We start from the raw sequence: 19,223 nt of genomic DNA, 5'->3' as shown, positions 1-19,223 counted from the left end.
ACGCCCCTTTGAACTTATTTACTTTAATGTACTACTACAACAGTTTGTCATCACAACTCCTCTCAAACCACACAACAGAATTTCATGAAACTTTGTAGATAAAAAGGACATACTATGTAGATGTGCATATCAACAGCAAATTACGGTTCAATTTTTTTTCTAGGAGTTATGCCCCTTTGAACTTATTTGCTTTAATGTACTTCTGCAACAGTTTGTCATCTCAACTCCTCTGAAAACACACAACAGAATTTCATGAAATTTTGTAGATAATAAGGACATACTATGTATATTGACAGCAAATTATTATTCAATATTTTTTCTTATACAATTTTTTTTTCTTATACTTATTTAATTTCTCCAATGACAATGTGGGGACGTGGGGTATGAGAGCGTGCTCACTAAGGTTCTTTAATTGTGTAGTGCAATTGCTTAAGGAATAATGTGAGACTGCAGTGTAGCCAATCAGAATAACGTACTATAATGAAACATACATATAATGTAATTATTATAATATTCAGTTTTATTTTAATACCCCCTCCCCCCATTTGAAAATCCTAGATCTGCCCCTGATTGTTAAATTTACATGTACAGTGTTTAACTTTTATACATTTGGTTTTCTTATTTAAAATTGATGGGTACCAATTTTTGTTGATTTCTTGTATAAAGGTATTCGACAAAATTAACTTTTCAATAATGTTAGATTTTTACATGCTTGTACAAAAAGTTTTATTCAAAACCATTGCTACATGTATAAACAAATCATGAAATATAACAACAATTGTCTTCTTAATTCACAAAAATCAGTGTTCATGAAAATAAATGAATTTTCAGTGTTGAAAATTTCACATTGTTTGTTTATATATTAGGTTTTTTGGGGATATTTATCAGTTTATTATTGTATTTTATGGCCATTGGATATGCAACAAAACAACAGTTGATCAATTATATATCCTAGTAAGATTTTTTTTTGTATTCAAATCAATACAATTTACTTACTGATACAACATAGATCGTTTTATGTACTTATATGTTAATTATTTAGGCCTCTTTTTCTTGTTCATTGAAGCATGTTATGTAATTAATGAACAGTAATTATGATTAAAGCTGGTATTTCCTTTATGGAAATTTAGTGTCATAAACATAAAGTTCAAACTAGATATATATATTTTACGAGAATACATTGTATATAGTGAAATAATAAAAGTATGAAAAGTGATAGAAATTTACATTATATACAACTCAGAAATGAAGTATGTAAATTGGTAAAAAATATTTTTACCTTCATTTAAATTATTGCTTATTTTCACATGTCAAAAGTAAAATATCAATAATTACATTCAAATAAGGATAATTATTTTGAAAGCTCTCGACTATTCACCTTAAAAAAGTCTCTTATGATCCCTAACCTGATATATGCTGTCACCCTTTGATTTCAGAGGTAGATTTAGGAGGAAGGTGGCTTAGCTAGGTCCCCCTTATAGAGCTACATATGATTTCAGAGGTAGATTTAGGGGGAAGGTGGCTTAGGTCCCCCTTATAGAGCTACATATGATTTCAGAGGTAGATTTAGGGGGAAGGTGGCTTGGGTCCCCCTTATAGAGCTACATATGATTTCAGAGGTAGATTTAGGGGGAAGGTGGCTTGGGTCCCCCTTATAGAGCTACATATGATTTCAGAGGTAGATTTAGGGGGAAGGTGGCTTGGGTCCCCCTTATAGAGCTACATATGATTTCAGAGGTAGATTTAGGGGGAAGGTGGCTTAGGTCCCCCTTATAGAGAGGTAGATTTAGGGGGAAGGTGGCTTAGGTCCCCCTTATAGAGAGGTAGATTTAGGGGGAAGGTGGCTTGGGTCCCCCTTATAGAGAGGTAGATTTAGGGGGAAGGTGGCTTAGGTCCCCCTTATAGAGAGGTAGATTTAGGGGGAAGGTGGCTTAGGTCCCCCTTATAGAGAGGTAGATTTAGGGGGAAGGTGGCTTAGGTCCCCCTTATAGAGAGGTAGATTTAGGGGGAAGGTGGCTTGGGTCCCCCTTATAGAGAGGTAGATTTAGGTGGAAGGTGGCTTGGGTCCCCCTTATAGAGCTACATATGTGATAAATACATACACTTTTATAAGTATCACCCAAAAAGTTGGCTTGCCAGGTGGCTCCCCCTTTTTTCAAAATGCTGTATTTGCATCTGGATTTATTCTTTTAAATAATATTTGACATTAAATGACACACCAATTATCTTGCAGGATCAATTGTACTTTGTTCTAAAGTACAGGTTTGACTGTACATATCCTTATGGTTTTGGTTTAATTACATGTAATTCCTTAAGGTGCAAAAAATGAAATATACACTTAATGATATCTTTGTTTATTTGGGTGTTAAATGTTATGTTATAAAAAACCTAAGTGTAAAGGTTGTAACAACAATAGAAGGAAAGAAATAAACTGGGAAAACATGTACACACAAATGTATTTTTACATATACAATGTATGTATACTTAAAGATTGTCTTTGTAGATATAGATTTATTTTAGTAAACATTGTTTTAGTTCTTATGTTCAAATTTGTATACACCCATCTTTTGATTTCTTACAATTTATATTGGATATTTCAGAATCCTGGAGAGATCAAACAACAAACTGTTGAATCGGAAAATATAGATGTTTCTTTAAAGTCTAATTACAGTTCAAATGGGATACCAGATCCTTGTATTACGGAGCAAAGCAAAACAAACAATTATAAACAAGTAACCAGAACTTTGTCATGGACAGATCAAATATCTGGAGCTACTTATCCTCCATGCGATATGTACCAGCCCTCGAAAATGGACAAATATCCAACGCAGGAATCTATCAGTAGTGACATTAAATTAGAACTGTCTGATTCTCAGAAAAGACCAATTTCCATTGTTAGTAATGGCATTGAAAACCCTGTCCACAAGGACCACAGGGCAATGTTAAGGTCATCGTCAACTATTGTACATGTTGGTTCGGATTCTAATTCAAAAAGTTTGAACTTGATGGAATTTCCATCGGAACACTTAGATGACTCTACTAAAACTGCTTCTTCATCGCACAGTAAGGTTGTGTCTGCGTCGTCATCTCAATCATCTTCATTCCAGGTAATCAAACCTGGTTTATCTAGACAGGTAAGACATTCAGGTATTTAAGTGCTGTGTTTAGGGGATAAAAATTTGCTTTAAACACTATTTTATTATTGCAACTTTTACAAAAGAGCGCTTTGTGTTTAGGGGATAGAAATTGCTTATGGGCTTTGCTCATTGTTGAAGGCCGTAAGGTGACCTATAGTTATTAATGTCTGTGTCATTTTGGTCTCTTGTGGACAGTTGTCTCATTGGCAATCATACCACATCTTTTTTTTTTTAAAATTAAACACTATAAATTCAGAAATTACTTCAACTTTTTAAAAAGAGTGCTTTGTGTTTAGGGGATAGAAATTGCTTAAAGCACTTTTAAATTCAGAAATTATTGTGACTTATAAAGAAGAGTGCTTTGTGTTTAGGGGATAGTAATTGCTTTAAACACTGTAAATTCAGAAACTATTGTGACTTATAAAGAAGAGTGCTTTGTGATTAGGGGATAGAAATTGCTTTAAACACTGTAAATTCAGAAACTATTGTGACTTATAAAGAAGAGTGCTTTGTGATTAGGGGATAGTAATTGCTTTAAACACTGTAAATTCAGAAAGTATTGTGACTTATAAAGAAGAGTGCTTTGTGTTTAGGGGATACATTTAGTAATTGCTTTAAACACTGTAAATTCAGAAACTATTGTGACTTATAAAGAAGAGTGCTTTGCATTTAGGGGATACATTTAGTAATTGCTTTAAACACTGTAAATTCAGAAACTATTGTGACTTATAAAGAAGAGTGCTTTGTGTTTAGGGGATACATTTAGTAATTGCTTTAAACACTGTAACTTCAGAAACTATTGTGACTTATAAAGAAGAGTGCTTTGTGTTTAGGGGATACATTTAGTAATTGCTTTAAACACTGTAAATTCAGAAACTATTGTGACTTATAAAGAAGAGTGCTTTGTGTTTAGGGGATACATTTAGTAATTGCTTTAAACACTGTAAATTCAGAAACTATTGTGACTTATAAAGAAGAGTGCTTTGTGTTTAGGGGATACATTTAGTAATTGCTTTAAACACTGTAAATTCAGAAACTATTGTGACTTATAAAGAAGAGTGCTTTGTGTTTAGGGGATACATTTAGTAATTGCTTTAAACACTGTAAATTCAGAAACTATTGTGACTTATAAAGAAGAGTGCTTTGTGTTTAGGGGATAGAAATTGCTTTAAACACTGTAAATTCAGAAACTATTGTGACTTATAAAGAAGAGTGCTTTGTGTTTAGGGGATAGTAATTGCTTTAAACACTGTAAATTCAGAAACTATTGTGACTTATAAAGAATAGTGATTGTGATTTCAGCAAAAGCTGCATACAAATATATGTAATATATATCAAAATGCAAGTTCTAACTATTGCAATATTCACATAGTCCCATTATGCATATTAATGAAAACCACATAATAATTTCTCAATTTACAGATACAAAAGGTTCAGGACCAATCAAATTTCAAGTGAAAGGTCATCTCAAAAAGAGTCAAAGGTCTTTTATTATAAAAGCATTTGTGTTAGATATAGATGGGATAAGATTTTTTTATTTCAAAAATTATATTTTCTGTAGATTTTCTGCTGACTCGTTTATATTTAGTGACATCACATAATCTTTGCACCCATACTGAAATTTCTTAGAACAAAACAAAAAGAGGGAAAATATACTAAGACAACTGACAGCATATTTAAAATCTTTAAAAATGTAAGACCCTCACAACATTAATGTATGAATCATTTATCAGTAAAGGTGTTTACGCAAAACAAAAATATATTCACAGATTTTTTTTAAATTATTCGTTTAAATTAATATTTTTTGCACATCAACTATTTCTAATATGCCTTGTCAACACTTTTATATTATGTAATATAATTTGAACTTGGTATCGTGGATATCAAATTTTGTTTTACACACATAATTATTATTGTCATAAAAAATGTGTTCAACATGATCAGTGTCAGTTCTGCAATACAGAAATACCTGTTCTAGGAGCTTTAGTTTCCTTTAGTTGATCCAAGTGGCTATAGATGTTGAACTTAATATTTCTCTGAAAAATCTCTCAAAGTGAAGTTTGTTATGTAGTCCAAGCAGTTAGTTGAAAAGTTCACCGTTTTATATGTGTGACAATATTTTTCTGGGGTATGAGGAATCTACAAGAAAAAATCATTTGTACCCGCAGTTGTTTGATTTGGATTTGCTTTGGACATTTTATAGTATACTGTAAATTCAGAAATTATTGCGTGCATTTATTATTGTGAGTTTGTCATTTTAGACTGTAATGCTATTTTAATTTTTGCGATATTGAAAATCCTGTTTAATTCAAATAAAAAATCTCAAAATGCGAGTTTAAATTATTGCTATTATAAGATTGTCGCAATTTCCGCAAGAATAATCGAAATAGTTTCTGAATTTATAGTAAACAGTTGTATATGTTGTAGATTACACTAAAGTTTAACAGGTCAGCGTCAGTCAAAGTCTGCACTTTCTATTGTGTTTCATTCACTTCTCAATGCTCATATGTACAATTGTATTTTTAGTCTGAAAAAAATCTGTCACACTTGACTACTGCGGATTCATTATTATTCGTCGGATACCAATTTTCATGGTTTTCGTGGGTACAGGTGAACTTCAAATATAAATGTTCAACGAATTACAAATTTTGAATCAAATTGTATGCATACCTTGGCAAAACCATGAAAACAAATATCCTCGAAAGGAAAAGTTTTCTGCAATCCACGAACGATGGTACAAACAAAATTAACTGAATCCACAGTACATGTTTATGCTTTGTTTTATATAGTGCTCCAAGTCTGAGACAGCGTTAAGTCTCCATGTGAATGAAATAATGAATGGAGACCTCGGCTCAGATGGGCCATCACAAAAAATGAGGAAAATGTTAGAAGATATTTTACCTGACCTCACAAAGATAGAAGAGGAGAATGAAAACTTTAAGGTTTGTTAAACTGTAATACTTAATGTACATTTCACAAACATGTATTAAAAAAAAAATGTTTACAAAGTTTAAAGCCCCAAAAAAGGGTTTTTGCAGAAAAAACCACTGCAAAACAACCATCTTATTGTATAGTTTTACTGCTCCAATTAAAGGAAAAGAAAACTTGACTTATTATTTATCATGTGGATGACTGGAGAAACTTATTTCTTTATAATGAATTGATATAACATGTACACAGAATAGAACTCGATCATAAACATTGGTCAAGCTGATCAATCTTTTTAGCCAAATGATTATTCTTAAAAACAAAACTCTTCCATACGTGTTCCAGATTCAGACATTCTTGAAAGAAACAAGGATTCAAAAATATAAAAAATATACATGTGGTGTGATTGCCAATAGGACAACTATCCACTTGAGACCTAAATAAAGCAAATTTTAGCAAACTACAGGGCACTACAATGATAGTGTACAGTGAATACATTCTAATCTAATCAGTTTGGTAGTTTTATTATTTAATACTATACAGTACCTCAACAAAAATTCTGAATTGAGGCTGAAAATAATTCTTTTGGAAGTCAATATAACTTATGTGTTAAATTTTGAAAATTTGTGAATTTGTTTTCAATGTTGAAGCAACATAAAAGGAATGGTTGAACAAATTTTATATATTTATGAGTGAAATTAGATTTGGATTTGACTCAAAAGGGAGGACAACTCAATGAAATTGAGCAAAAGTTAAGAAACAGTGGTAAATGATAATGAGCATGCATTCCCACTATTTAGTAACTCATGACAAGGTGTATGGGAAAACAGCAAAAATAAGATCTTAAATTAGCAAAAAGAAATTAATCTTTTTTACATGAAAACAAATCTTTAATTTTATCGTGAAATTATTTTCTTTTCTTTCAGGTGGAAAATAAAAGACTGTTGTAAGTTTATTCATGTTAGAAACAGAGATAAAAGTTCATTGCAAACTGATTAAAAGATCACTAACTTTGACAAGTGCATGAGTCCTATAGGCTTTTGGTCTTTTAACTTTACTCCATATTCAAAGTGCAAAATCTTTACTGGAATTTATGAGTGCAAGGCCAGGACACATAAAAACAGGTTGAAAAAAAATATGAATATGAAGAGTCCAAAAATGGATCCAGTGCCTTTTAATGAGTTTTCCCATCATCAATTCTTTACAGAATAATGTATTTTTATTATTCAGAAGGTGTAAATGATGACTTAAGACAATTTTGAGAATTTTTAACTGACTATAGTAAAAAAACATATGTTCAGGAACTCACATGATAAAGAACCCATCGGAAGCAAATAATGAAACATTGGCCTGACCTATATGTATGTACCTACAGATGGTCATTGTATCTTTTCTAATTTTTAACTTCTGTATCTATTTGTTGTTCTAGAAAAAAAAAATTAAATGAAAAATTAACACTTATTTGGTATGATAAAAAGGTTAAAAACTGTTATGTTTTACAACATAAACCATATTTTACAGGGAAGAAAACCATCGTCTTTTAAGAAAAGTTCAGCAGTTAGAACTTCAAGTTAATAATGTATCTCCTACTGAGTCGCTGTCATCACAGACTCAAGTTGTAGACTGGGACTATGTCAGCAAATCAGAATTACAGGTACCAGTATGGCTAACATTTCCATGGCAACAGTTCAATTGATATTATAGATTAATTTTGAAGGAATGAAATAAGATTCAATTGTAACACAGCTTTTCCAAGTTTAATTCGTGTATTCACAAATATGGCATTTTTGTTGCTCTTTTGGTTTTTGGTTTTTTGTACACACATCTGCAGTATTGTGTGAATTTCAAATTGTTATGTCTGTGGTCTCTTAGATTAAAACTATTTTTGTTGTTACATTTTCCTAATGAAAAAAACAGCCAAGTTTCAGTTTAGTGTTTTCCGGCACACAGTGAAAAGATTAATAAAATATCAAATTATTAAGGGAAGCTTTTAATTTCATGGTAGAAAGGTTTCAGTATTAAATCTCATGTATTCTGTGAAAAAATTTTTTGAAAACAAACCCGGAATCATAAGCATATAATCTGTTATATCCCTGTGTTCTTTGAAAATAGAACATGATGTCCGCAGGAAATTTCATTTTTGGGTAAAAATACCACATTTATTTGTTTAATAAATCATAAACATCCTATTTTAAATACCCAACGTCACATGCTTTATAGCCTCAAAAATAAAAACAAGATTTTTTAAAAAGGCAAAGGTTATACCAGACTTACTTTCAACTTTTTAATGTGAAAAAGTATGTAAATATTATCCACATTATACAATTTTTTACTAAAAACCACAAAAAGGATATTGTGGTTACACTGCTATTAAAATAATGTGTTATTTGTTGTTCATGTTAGATAATAAAGATTTCATTGTTTACATACACATAAATGTGGTACTTTTAAAAGTATTTTAATTAATGTACTTTTATCAAATATGACATAAAAAATGTCAACAGTAATAACATTTACAAGTGGTATGAATATAGCATTGGCTGCTTCAACTTATTTGAGACTACAGAGAACATATTTGTTTTTGGAAAGTTAGTTATAGCTTCTTATGGCAATATACATATCTAAGACATTGCATTGGCCTCAAACCAGAAGTAGCCAGACTAACTTTTTTTCCAACTTGCTCCAAAGTAAAGAAGAAACAAAAGTCCACACTGGGGATGCATGTATTTTCCTGCTTGCCAAATATTGTAATTGAGGAAAACTTCATTTTTGTGCATATTTAAATTCTAATTTTTGAAAAAGTCTGCTTCCATTTCTATGAAAATATCTGTTACATTTAAATTGTGGTTCTCCTGTACCCAGGAAAAAACTGAATATGTATCCCAAGATAAAAAAATGAATTTGCAGTAATTGATTCTACATAATAAACTCATCATAGATACCAGGATTAAAATTTTATATTTATGCCAGACGCACATTTCGTCTACAAAAGATTCATCAGTGAGGCTCGAATCAAAAAAATGTTAAAAAGGCCAAATAAAGTAATAAGTTGAAGAGTATTGAGGAACAGGATATTTCATATGGCTAATTAGAGAACTCTTTGATATCTAAGTGGGTCTCATTGGGGTATAAGCGTGACACAGGATTGCCGATTTTTTGTAAGCGTGACATGTGAAAGTCAAATTATTGTGTCGTGAAAACGGGAAATGAGGTCTTGCGGGACCCAGGAAATTACAAAAAAATGAGAATTGCTTACGTACATAGTGTAAGCGGGATACGGGAATCTGACAAAACAGTAAGCAGGATCCGGGATCGGAACCCCCCAAATGAGACCCCCATCTAATGTATGAATTGTATATTCATTCCTCCTTACTCCTTATTGGTTATTATCTGTTTTGATGTTCCTACAATTTTACATTTATAATAAATGAAATTGAAAGACATTGTTCCTTTTATTCTTACAAGTTTTCTTTGATCAGATTATGAACTATTTGTAGTGTGTTTAATGTACAAGTAGTAAATCATGTTTCTAAATTTAACGTGTCTTTTTATAATTCTTTTCTCAGAAGAGTAAAATTGTAGAAAAAGAGTCAACACAGACCACAGAAAATTCAACAAGACTTCAAAAACTGGAACAGCAGAACAGAGAGGTTTGTTTTATAACTTTCTTTTTCTTGTTAAGGTACAGGTTCTCTTCCTACACTGAACCATTTTATGTATTTTATTCACTGCTCAGTGATGACTATTTACTGTCTGGTATTAAAAAAGAGCTCTGCTGCATTCTATAAACTACTGATAATTTTGAATTCATTTTTGGCAATACAATTGATTTTCTGGGATGCAAGCAAGCAATCAATTGTATTTTGGCCACCAGATGGCTCTTTTGTTTTTTGTTTTAAATGGTTACTGTGTCATTGATACTAACCAAATATTATGGATTCATTATTTTTTTTGTAGAGTGAGGAAAACTTGCATATTTGTGGTTATTTAATTTGTAGTGTTGAAAAGTCTGCATACAAGGAGGGGCAGGACCTTTTTTTCGGGATGTCGGTATCGGATGTTTTTAAGCTCAGGATTTACCCTTTCTGGATCCTGTTTTTTTTTCGAATTTCGGGATGTCGAGATTTAATTTTTTTTTCAATTCGGGACCTCAAAATTTTATGTTTTTAACCCCAGGATTTCGGGATCAGGACCCCTCCAACCCCCCTCTACAAGCCTATAGAAAATTTATCATTCCTTGAACCTTTCAATTCTTGGTTGACCTGTACCCATGAAATATACAAAAACTTCTATTGTGGGAATAATAATGAATCCTTATATTACCTCCTTTTATTACTTCCCTGTAGTCAGTCAATGATGGGGGCTGTAAGTGTGGAATAATAATGAATCCTTATAGTACCTCCTTTTATTACGTCCCTGTAGTCAGTCAATGATGGGGGCTGTAAGTGTGGAATAATAATGAATCCTTTTAGAACCTCCTTTTATTACGCCCCTGTAGTCAGTCAATGATGGGGGCTGTAAGTGTGGAATAATAATGAATCCTTATAGTACCTTCTTTTATTACGTCCTTGTAGTCAGTCAATGATGGGGGCTGTAAGTGTGGAATAATAATGAATCCTTATAGTACCTTCTTTTATTACGTCCCTGTAGTCAGTCAATGATGGGGGCTGTAAGTGTGGAATAATAATGAATCCTTATAGTACCTCCTTTTATTACGCCCCTGTAGTCATTCAATGGTGGGGGCTGTAAGTGTTACCCATGACTGTTCGCTTTTTCAGTCCATCTTTCCCATTTTCATTGCATAGCTTGAGCAGGGGCACACAAATCCTCAGACACTTTTTTCTTTTCTTTATGTATATGACAGGACTTTTTCTATTAAGGGTTGTTGTTTTGTTGCTAATCGTATGAAATGTATAACATATACACATGTGAGACTTGAGTACCAGAACAAATGATTAATTCAATCTTGTCTCAGAAACACTCGGTCTTAAAATATCAAGAATATTCTGTATATCACTTTGTCAATATTTACTATTTTATTTCATTTTAGTTACTGCAAGCCAATTCAAGATGGGAGAAGATGTTCAAAGAAATGAGATCTGACCAAGAAAACAAAACAAAACATTCTCAATATCAGATTGAAACTTTAAAAGAACAGCTTACAAAAATGAATTTAGAAGATGAAACACGAAGATGTGAATATGACAGAATTTTATTAACTACCAAGAATAGACTTGAGGATGAAGAGGTATAAAAATCCAACCTTAAAAACCCTTTATATGCATTCAATATTTCGAGGTAATGACTATCACCTTATAGTCATGGTTCTTATATCCTTGCTTAGAATAAGGGGAGCGTTGTTTGATAATGTTTGATGTCTGTTTCTTTGTTTGTCTGTCTGTCTGTCTGTCACACTCGAACATGTTAGATCTGATTGATGTAAAACAAATGAAATCACTTAATTATAGACAAGAGTGGGTATTGAGACCAGGGTCAAGACCTTTGCTCTGTTTTTATAAATTGAACAATAGATAACAAAAATACAGGCACAAACCAAACAATGATTAACTATACCATTTTTGGATTACTTGCACCTTTTAAAATTAAACCATGTTGTCTTACACTCTCATATTAGTGCAGTACAGATTTAATTTCATACATCAACATTAGTTTTGAACAAACATGTATTTCATCTTTATATTATTAAATAAGTTTAGCATGACCGTGATAGGATAAGCCTCTCAGTGTTGTCCAACTGGCTGAGTTTGCTTGACATAGTTCAACATCTGTTTGAAATTTGTTGATTGCAAATACATCTTGACAGGTTGTGTTGTGTTATTGACATGTAGCCTAAATAAATTATTTATATGATTACATATTTTGGTTTATTTTAATTTTAAAACCTATTTTTTTAATGGTTTCTAATTCAGCCATCACTCATATTAACAATTGTTTAAATTAATAAACTCTCTAAACACTTATAATTTTATTGCAGTCGGCAAAAGATGCCCTTCAAGCTCAGCTAGCAGAATATCAGGTATCTTATGACCAGCTGCAGAAGGACAAGAGAGAATTAGAGGAATCATTGAATGCAATTAACAGAGAACAATTAGCCAGAGAGGCAGAACTTAGTGTTCTTAGGGTAGGTTTAAATAAGTGAGGGCAGAACTTAGTTGTCTTGTGACATTATGCCAGTATCTGGGAAATCTGATCAGGGCTTGAGTTCAATCTAAAAAACAATTTATTTGATGCAATACAATATCTCTTACAATATAGAAGAAATAGATGTGGTATAATTTCCTATGAGACAACTATCCAATGATTGCCACCAATGAGATATTGATCCAATGATACAAGTATCCAATGATGGCCAATGACAGAACTATCCAATGATGGCCAATGACACAACTATCCAACAGAGTCTAAAAGATGTTGAATTAAGTAAGTATAGGATACTGTGCAGCCTTTAACAATGAACATCTATAAGAAGGCATGTTGAATTGATAATCTTTTCAAATAAAATAAACTATCTGCCTGTTTTATGTGAAATCAATAAATGAAAAACAGATGCAACAGACAGCAACCAAAGAAACCACTCAATTACAGAATCCTAACTTAAGACATGCATATACAGAATGTACAAAAAATTAGACCTTGTTTGTGAGTTTGTAACCCTTATTATTGTAAGACAATGGTGTAGCTGCACAACATATAATCAAACTACAAATCAATGGCTTGGCTCATCAGATTGGCTTGAAGCACCAACAAAAAGAATAGAAAAAAACAACTACCTTATAGAAAAAAAAGACACAAAGTACCGATCTAAGAGTACTCATAGTTGCTGAAAGCTAGTTCTAAGCCAAAAGCAAATGATAAAAAAAAAATCATGTTCACCTAAACTTACCCAGTACATGAAATTTGAGTTGAAGTACTTTCAAGAAAGCATGTTAGACACTTATCATAATTGATATATTACTTTGTTAAATTTCAGCAAGGCATAGGTGGAGATAGTATACAGGCTATACATGTGTCTTCTGACTCAGACCTAAGAACAGAAATAGCTGTTTTAAGAGAACAGGTAAACTTAACCTTAAGATGCCTTTAGATCTTGTAAATTTTAATACATAGGCATAAATTTGTTATAAGTTGCTATTTCCCTGTGATCAGAGAATAAATAGTCTTGTTCTTAGAAAAAAATGAAATAACCGACACAATGTAAGTCATACTTTTATTTAATTTTATAACAACTTTAATGTTCAGAAACTCTTAATTCTTAAGGAGTTTTCACAAACATTGAAAACTGATGGCTAGATAATAAGTCTATATCAAATATTATTTTTATGTTTGTCAAATATCATTTTAAAATACAACTTTTTGAAAATATCTTAAACATACAGTAAGTTAGCAGTATTCTATACATGGTTTGAAATCTGGTGTTAGATGTTGTTATATATACACAGATTCTTGTATGAGACCATGTTTTCATTCTTCAGGTTTTCTCACATAATTAAGAAATTTTGCTTTTTTGTTTTTAGCTTACAGTTTTCCAGGAAGATTTTGATAGAGAAAGAAGTGATCGAGCTAAGGCTCAGTCAGAAAAAGATGATATAAATAAACAATTAGGAAAACTCAGAACAGAAAATCATAAGCTTGTTGATCAGAATAAACGTTATCAAACTCAGGTAATTGTATAGTGTAAATTCAGAAAATATTTGTGAGATTGCAATGCAATTATTGAATGGTGGTCGAAACATTTAATCTTCCCGACAAAAACCACCATTATTACGTCATTGTTTTGACTAAAACTAGCTAACCAACTAGTTATTTAACATTTGATTTTGATATGTCGCTTGCACATGATGTTCACATAAATATTTTGTTAAATGACTTGCACGTTCTGTTGATTCATTATTAATCAAGAAGTTTGATAAGCTTGATGGCAGAATTTGACAAAGCCATACAATCAAGTAACTAAAAACTACAAACTCTGTATCTTTAACCTCCTATATAGGAGAACCACACCAGTGTCTTCATAGGCACCATTATGACTAACAGTAATATCCTCCACCTGCGTGCTTTATGTATAGTGCAGTAAAAGTCCAATACCATTGAAATTTTGTTTTATATACAAATTATTTACATTGTCAAAACAGAATCATTTCAAAAGTAATCAAAATTTTGGTTCATTATCATGAGCATGTTTAATCCGAATCAAAATAGATACAAATTAGCTTTAAGATAATAGTCCCATCTTCCTTTCCTCAATTGTATCACTAGACCATGCCATGTTTTCTGTTTTTTTCCATTTTACAATGGCATTAAGGATTAAGAGCAAATACTGGTCGGCTCGTAGTCAAAATAATTTTTCTGGGTAGGGTGACATGTTTTCCTATGGACTGAATCCTTGTGAATAAGCATGTTAAAAATCCAACTCAGTGAATCAGTTGAGTATAATGCAGAATTAAAATTTATTTTACAATAACATATTCTTGTCTAGAATATGCAATTAATTTTCCATTGGACGTTAAATGGCCATCCATCATCATCATCATTTTACAAATTGCTGAAATTCTGAACCTATTGGGATCAGAATGTCTATGTCAGGTACATTATATTTGTACAGCTATATATATGCTTTCACATTTGCAGGAATTAAAAACTTTAAAAAGTCATTTTCAATCCGATATTTATAAATACAAACACAGGATAATAAGAAAAGAATCCTACTTAAATTTTCATTTTTATGTTTTGAAGTAACACAAATAAGCAAAAACCTTCTACAAGCAAGGTATCATACCTGCCAACATTTCAAAATGCCAATGGGGGTTTTGTTTGCAAGATAAGTTTTTTATAGCCTTATAAAACCTTCAAGGGGGCTTCAAATGCATTTCAAAGTTAATTTTAGCTTCTTTGTACTTTTACAATCCTATAGCCATTGTAAAATTAATTGTTTAGTTTTAAATTGTGGATAAAATTTCTCTTTTAAAAGCTTTCATGGGAGAAATCCCCGCAAATAGTGACAGTTGGCAGGTATGAGGTATGCTTCAATACTTAAAAATAATAAAAATACATATATGTAATAAAGTTATAACATTTTTTTTTATAAAAGTTTATTGTAAATTTGTTTTTTTTAAATTAATGTAATGAATAAAATATGTTAATGATTTAATACGTTATTAAAGCTAACATTGGGAAAATTATAAATGAAATGATAAAAGAAAAATAGAGAACATTTCAAAAACAAAAAGGTTGACATTAAAATTTTCTTTATAGCTTCAAACAGCAGAAGTTAATGTTAAAGAAGCCATTGAAGAGAGCACTAGACTTAATAGTGCCAATGTTGAACTCAGAAATAAAGTGAGTTAAGTAGCACTGAGTGACATTTTAAAATTTGTATTATACTTATAATTTACATTGTATGCAATTTCTGCATCTATACACACTTTTTAGTAATGAGATCTTTTTGACAGTAGCACTGTGTAAATGGAAATCATTTTGCTTTTTCATTGAACTTGTCCACCCATATTGGACATCATCTATGTAGCTTAAAACGGTCGATCATTTGTTCAAAATTGGCAAGTAAACACAGGAAATTTAAAGATCATAAAATCAATAGCTTGTCAATTTGATTAGATAGCATTGCGCTTTGTCAGAAATAAGAGAATTGAAATGCAATAGCGCTGCATCATATTTTTAATTCATATTACAATTCATCTTAATGGTAGTAAATAATAATTATATTACTTATTTTAGTTATTTATGAAGCAAATACAGTATTTTAAATATTTGATTAGTTTCATGTTTTCATTTTCATTGGTATTTTTTATTTCTGCAAATCAAATGAATTATAGTGCGAAAATATTGCTTTTGAGTTACAATTGTTTGTTTATAAGCATTTTAAAATTTTGATTTGCAACTGCTGGTGCTTGTCTTAAATTGATTAGACGTAGTCCCTATTTTGGATTCTGTGACTTTTAACATTTTAAAATTTTGATTTAAGAATTTATGTCAATTCCACTAAAGACAGACATATAGCTATTTTGTATAAAGAGAATTTTAGAAAATGCAATAAAAAAATTCATGTCAAAGTTCCCATTATATTTTTCTTTATTACACGTTTCTGTAGGAATTTGATTGTTTGTGTTTTTCAGGTTCGTCAGTTGGAAAGTCAACTTTTATCACAACAAGTACCTCCAACATTTACACCAAACATAACATCAACAAGACCTCAGCATTCATTAATGGTACAACCAGAGACTGATCCATATGCTAGGCCATCACCTCCTTATATATTCCACCAAAATCAAGTTGGACCAGGTATTAGAAATAGCATTTCATTATAACAAAAATAGAAACTGCATTATTTAAGGAATGACTGTAATATTTTTTCTGTCTATGAAGAAATAACATAAAAAATGTGGTGTACACTGAATAACGCGCGTAGCGGGTTATTTAACAGTGTGAACCACATTTTTTATGTTATTTCGAATAGACAGAAAAAATATTACAGACATTTCTTATAATTTAATTTTAAATTCCATTTTAAACCGTAGAAAAACATGAAAAACGTTGATGACGTCACGGTCACATGTAAATTATGTCTATGGGCTCTTAACAAAATTACGTCAGCCAATCAGAAGACGCGTTACATCCAAAATTAAATCATAACTCAATATCATAATTAAATATAAAATTGTTAAGCTAAACACAAGGGTAATGTTAAATACTTATCAAAATTTAAAAGTTTGCATTACACATACAGAGATCATTCAAAGGAAATATACTTCACAATCCAAACAAAAAGTTGTGTTTAACGTGAAGAATTAAATTTTAGTTATAAAAATAACCTATTAGGTCAATAGAAAATAAAAAAAGATGGTACAAAGCCTACCTTTTATAAAAAAGTCAACAACAAAACTGTGGTTTGTCTCTATTGAATAAAAAAAGGGTAATCTTTTTCGTCAATTGGTACTTGGTGGAGAGTTTTTTCATTGGCAACTGTACCACATCTTTTAATTTTATCAGAGGTATTGAAACCCTGCCCCTATATTCTGAGATATGTTCTGCATTTCGAGAAATATGGTAAAAAATCTGTTACCCTTCATTGTTTTTTAGGCAACCTTCAAAGTAATAGAGAGAGATACCCACAAGAACAGCAACCAGGAGCATGGAATTGTGATGATTGCACATACTCTAACCATCCAACTCGGTCGGTTTGTGAGATGTGTGGGAAAATCAAATTACCAGGTGAGTGTCAGTCATCATTAAGTACTGAATAGAGGTTTCTTAAAAAAAAAAATTGTTAATAAACTTTAGCTTAACTGGGCTAAAGGGCCATGTGAGCTTTTGCCATCACTTGAGGTCTGTCATTGTTGTTCATTGTCCATCTGCCGTTGTCATAAACTTCAATCAAAATGTTCATCTTTGACTTCTGGTCCAAATGCAAACCATTTTAACTGAATGTTTCTCAGTGAATCTAGTATAAAAAAATATGTATGGGGGGAGTTGATTTATCAACAAACATGGCCCCTGTTGCTAATAATAGAACTTAGATTATCATGTATACATGCAGGTTTGACTTGCCCAAAAAAATTAAGCAGAGCAAAACTGACTAGGAAAAAAATATCGGAAAATCAATGTTGATAATATGAAATTTTCCTGAAAGCAATGTGAAGCTTCTTATAAGAAATGTTTTGGTTAAAAAGACTGCTTTAGTATTTTTTTTTTACTATTTTATGCTTAATTTCTGGAACTCTGCTGTAAAATTTTGTGTAGGAAGAACATCAGGCATGAATAAGTGTAAAAAGTGTGTTCTGTTTAACCTTTGATGATTACAAAAACTGAATTTATTTACAACCACTGGGTCAATGCCACTGCTGGTGGAGATTTATTTCCCCAAGGGTACCACAAGCCCAGTAGTCAGCACTTTTTGTGCTGACATGAATTGTCATTGATATGGTTATATTTATAAATTTACTCTTTACAAAATTTTGAATTTTTTGAAATACTAAGTCTTTTCTACCTCAGGCATAGATTACCTTAGCTGTATTTGGATAAGCTTTTAGAAATTTTGGTCTTCAATGCTCTTCAACTTCGTACTTTATTTGGCCTTTTTATCTTTTTTTTTATTCGAGCGTCACTGATAAGTCTTTTGTAGACGAAACGCACGTCTGGCATATATACTAAATTTAGTCCTGGTATCTATAATGAGTTTATTTATACTGTATTTTTTTATCAAACATACAAGAACTTACAATTCAAATATAATACTGTTTGAAGGAAGTATGAATATATGAATTTTCTTTTAAATGTTATAAAATAAATTTTAATGATATTACAGGTATTACAGCAGTCCAGAACCCATCTTCTTCCCCTGTAAGTATCGTGTTTAAAATGAGTACAGAGAGTTCAAAGATACAGTTGCATTTTTAATATACTAAAAACCGAATTCATTCTCCCCCCTTTTTTGTGAAAAAAATTTGGTTGCTTATATATGGAATCACTGAAGCGTGACTGGAACCCCTCTAAGGCAGTCAGTGGGCCCCCACTTATGAAATTTCTGGATGCTTGTGTTTTGTAACAAATTTATCAGCCAAAAAATACCCATAATTAGTAGGAAGTTGCATATTATTTCTTTAAAATATAGAAGAATAATGGTATCTTGAAACCTTACGCATTAAAAATGGCTTTTACAAATAATTTATGGATAATTCAAATTTTCAAATGTCCCAATTGATTAGAAAATTGCCGACTTTTTTATAAGACATGTTTTAAAATACCATAGATTTTCAATCTTTTCAAGTACATATAAATATCCCACCAAGTATTACAAATAAGCTAATTTTATATTTTCACTCAAAACATAAATGTTTAGCTACCTATAATAAATATTTTCATAGATTGATAGCAGCATGGTTGTATTTAAGACATAAGTCATAGACCTCATTTAAAAGGCAGTATATCAATGCAATTATTAACCTTAGTTCTGAACAGCTTTTAAAATGTCCAGCAGCAACTAATATTTTCAATGCTGATCATTTTATTAAGAAATTACTAATTATATGAGTAATAGAGAGAATACTGATATTAACTGGTTCTAAACACAATAGCTCTGAAGGAGATTTTTTGTTAGTGCCATATTAATTATGTGTATTAAAG

General features: G+C 31.2%; 1 protein-coding gene across 5 annotated transcripts in view; it reads left to right on the top strand.

Annotated features, from left to right (window-relative positions):
- Nucleotides 1-19,223, top strand: part of LOC139489720 (TNFAIP3-interacting protein 1-like) — a 43,967-nt gene that overhangs the window by 21,371 nt on the left and 3,373 nt on the right. For 4 of the 5 annotated variants that reach the window (XM_071276456.1, XM_071276458.1, XM_071276457.1 and 1 more), the window contains exons 4-16: nucleotides 2,601-3,134; nucleotides 5,927-6,079; nucleotides 6,992-7,011; nucleotides 7,587-7,719; nucleotides 9,632-9,715; nucleotides 11,116-11,313; nucleotides 12,061-12,207; nucleotides 13,057-13,143; nucleotides 13,601-13,747; nucleotides 15,339-15,422; nucleotides 16,217-16,382; nucleotides 17,181-17,312; nucleotides 18,406-18,440. In XM_071276456.1, coding sequence (XP_071132557.1) covers nucleotides 2,601-3,134; nucleotides 5,927-6,079; nucleotides 6,992-7,011; nucleotides 7,587-7,719; nucleotides 9,632-9,715; nucleotides 11,116-11,313; nucleotides 12,061-12,207; nucleotides 13,057-13,143; nucleotides 13,601-13,747; nucleotides 15,339-15,422; nucleotides 16,217-16,382; nucleotides 17,181-17,312; nucleotides 18,406-18,440 — 1,920 coding nt within the window. The remainder of the gene's footprint in view (nucleotides 1-2,600; nucleotides 3,135-5,926; nucleotides 6,080-6,991; nucleotides 7,012-7,586; nucleotides 7,720-9,631; nucleotides 9,716-11,115; nucleotides 11,314-12,060; nucleotides 12,208-13,056; nucleotides 13,144-13,600; nucleotides 13,748-15,338; nucleotides 15,423-16,216; nucleotides 16,383-17,180; nucleotides 17,313-18,405; nucleotides 18,441-19,223) is intronic. The other variant, XM_071276459.1, reaches the window with a different exon arrangement.

The sequence above is a fragment of the Mytilus edulis genome, chromosome 9 (assembly GCF_963676685.1).
Source record: "Mytilus edulis chromosome 9, xbMytEdul2.2, whole genome shotgun sequence".
Lineage (NCBI taxonomy): Eukaryota > Metazoa > Mollusca > Bivalvia > Mytilida > Mytilidae > Mytilus > Mytilus edulis.
Note: the sequence above shows the minus strand (reverse complement) of the source record. Positions and strands in the feature narration are given on the sequence as shown.